Genomic DNA, 2,524 nt, shown 5'->3' on the forward strand with positions numbered 1-2,524 from the left:
CGGAGACTGAGCGGAGGCCGCCCGCGCGCAGGCGGGTCTGCTCCACTTGGGGGACGCACGTTCCGTGCCCCTCTCTGCGCCACGAAGAGGCCGGCCCAGGTGACCGCGCGCGTGTCCCCAGGCTTCGGCCGGGAGCCGCGGGACGAAGGGAGGGCGGGATGGCAGCGCCCGCGGCCCGGGTCGTCCTGGGGGTGGCGTGCGCGGCTCTCACTCCCACCTTCCCGGGTCCCGTCTGCCTCGCCGTGGGAAGCGCCCCGCGTGGCCTCGGATCCGGTCGCCTGCCCCGTGCTGCCCAGCGTGTCCCTGCGGGACCCGGATCCGGGGCGCCTTCCTCGCGGACTGCCAGGAGGGCCCAGAGGTGAGCTTGCTGCCCTGAAGTCCAGAGCGGAGACCCAGGCCTCTGGGCCTTAGGACTTTCGGCTGTTGGGAATGTTTAGACACACGCCGCCAGTGTCCCAGCCGCGAAGATGCCACCCTCCAGAGAGGTTTATTCGGTTTTATCTTAATAAGTTGACTCCTCTGTTGGACGTGTGTCATAAAGCATTCTAGAGAATGACTGTCACCGGACAGACCGCTTCCGGCACGACGTGAAGCCTCGCTGTCACTTGGGGAGGAAGGAGAAAGAGCCAGGCCGCGGGCAGGAACGCAGGCAGCGGCAGAGGGAGCTCAGGTAACTGGCGGCTTGGGAGGGGCCTCTGGGCCGGAGGCAGAGGCTGGCGGCGGGCTCTGTGACCCCAGCCCCACGGAACCCTTCACTCCTCCCCCTCCTCCACCCCTCCGGCAGCAGCCGCGGGAGGGTGCGAGGGCTGGGGACTGCGGGGCTGGTCCCCGATGGGGGGCGCTCAGGAGGTCCATGGAGCATAGGTGTGAGGGATCCTGGGTGGGGGCGCCCACGCAACAGGTGCCTCTTCCCGGGAGGCCGCCTCGGACAGGTTTTCTGTAAGGTTGGTCAAATCGCTGCAGGTGAGGGCTAGGCCTGCAGCCCTTCTCTCCCCCCTCCCTCTGCACCCTACCCGGCCAACAGCCCTGCCAGTTCTGTTAAGGTCCTGCGGGGTGTGGTGGGGGGGGGCACGCCCGGGGCTAGGCTGCAGCGAGGGGACCCAGAGGCTCCAACCCCGTCCTGTTTGTCAGCAGAACTTTCAAGACATAGTTAAGCTGCGTTTGTCTTTCCCTGGGTGCGAGGGCGCCTGTCCCAGACCCAGGTGTTGGCCTTGAGAGGAACGGATACCCCTTGGCCTGACGGCCTGTGGCTCCTAGTAGGTGCCTGTTACCACCAGCCGCCACCAGCCTTCCCGCCCCTGCCTCCCAGGGCTCCCCCTTCCTAAACCCAGCGCCCTCAGACTCCAGGCTCCAGCCTCCACATCACCCCTGCCCACACTGGGCCGCTTTGAAGACCCAGCCTCCTGGTTTCCACGATGCTGCCGCCCCACGTGGGCCGTCCGAATTCAGCGCAGGGCGGACTTTAGACCAATTATTGAAGTGTGGAAAAGGAGAGAGAAAATGGGGGGGGGTGGTCCTCAACCGGGCCCGGAGCACACCAGCGTCAGCATGGGTGATGTTTTTGGTCTTCCAGAGAGGGGACTGGGGAGGTAGAGGCCTCCAGTGAGAGGCGCACCGGTTGGATGACAAATGTAACAGCCAACAGATCAGATTCCAGGCTTTGGGGTTCGCTTCCAATTAGATAGTTTAAGTGAAAAAAATCAGGTCTAGTGTTTATCTCCAAGGATGATTGGCTTCCAGTATTTCCATTTCTAAAGGCCAGTTCCTGCTGCGTTTCATTAGCATTTGGGGCTCGCCCCCTCGCCCGCCCTCTCTCTCCCTCCACCCCCCTTGGGCCTGATCTCTGCCAGGGGCAGAAAAGAAAACAGCGAATTATTACAAAAACATCCCCAGTTTGGAGCAGGAGCGTATGCTCCGGATACACTCGATTTTGACATCAATTAAGTATATAAGCAGACAAGCCCATGTGGTCCTCCGGGCGCGGCTCCGCCATGGCTGTCTCCTCTTCCCTCCTTAGCGGGAACTGCTGATTCCAAACACAGCCTCTTCCGCCTCGAGTGTATTTCCCCCAGCAAGTACACCCCTCGCTGAAATCTAAATTTTCCATACTGCTGCCTGCTCCTAATAAAAACTGTCTACCTTGCGCTATTAAACAGTCGAATCCCAGTACATGCCGCTTTTATTGGTAGTGACTGTAGCAAATTAACATGCCTACGCAGAGACATTAAAACTTACACTCCGCATTGTTACTGGAATATATAAACTCCGTTTCACTTTAAAGCTCCCTGATGTTTGTTTTTTGTTTTTTTTTTTTAAGTCACTTTCCTTGTTTTGGATTAAAGTTGGCTGGGCCTTCTTTTAAAATAAGTAAGTGGGAAAAACGGGCTGCAAGCGCGGAGGCCCGACGTGGTGGCTCGGCTCGCAGCCCCGGAGAGGGTGGCCGGGCTTCGCCGAACTCCGTCCCCGGTGACCATGGGGAGCGCAGGCCGCGCGGGGAGCCGGCCGCCGCGTCCAGGGCCCCGCG

The 2,524-nt window shown here is 60.7% G+C and overlaps 1 protein-coding gene across 1 annotated transcript in view; it reads right to left on the reverse strand.

Moving 5' to 3' along the window:
- Window positions 1–752: 752 nt before the first annotated feature.
- IRX2 (iroquois homeobox 2) overlaps window positions 753–2,524 on the reverse strand; it is a 2,579-nt gene continuing 807 nt past the window's right edge. Inside the window, exon 3 of the mRNA XM_029941296.1 lies at window positions 753–821. Coding sequence (XP_029797156.1) covers window positions 753–821 — 69 coding nt within the window. The remainder of the gene's footprint in view (window positions 822–2,524) is intronic.

The sequence above is a fragment of the Suricata suricatta genome, chromosome 6 (genome assembly GCF_006229205.1).
Source record: "Suricata suricatta isolate VVHF042 chromosome 6, meerkat_22Aug2017_6uvM2_HiC, whole genome shotgun sequence".
Lineage (NCBI taxonomy): Eukaryota > Metazoa > Chordata > Mammalia > Carnivora > Herpestidae > Suricata > Suricata suricatta.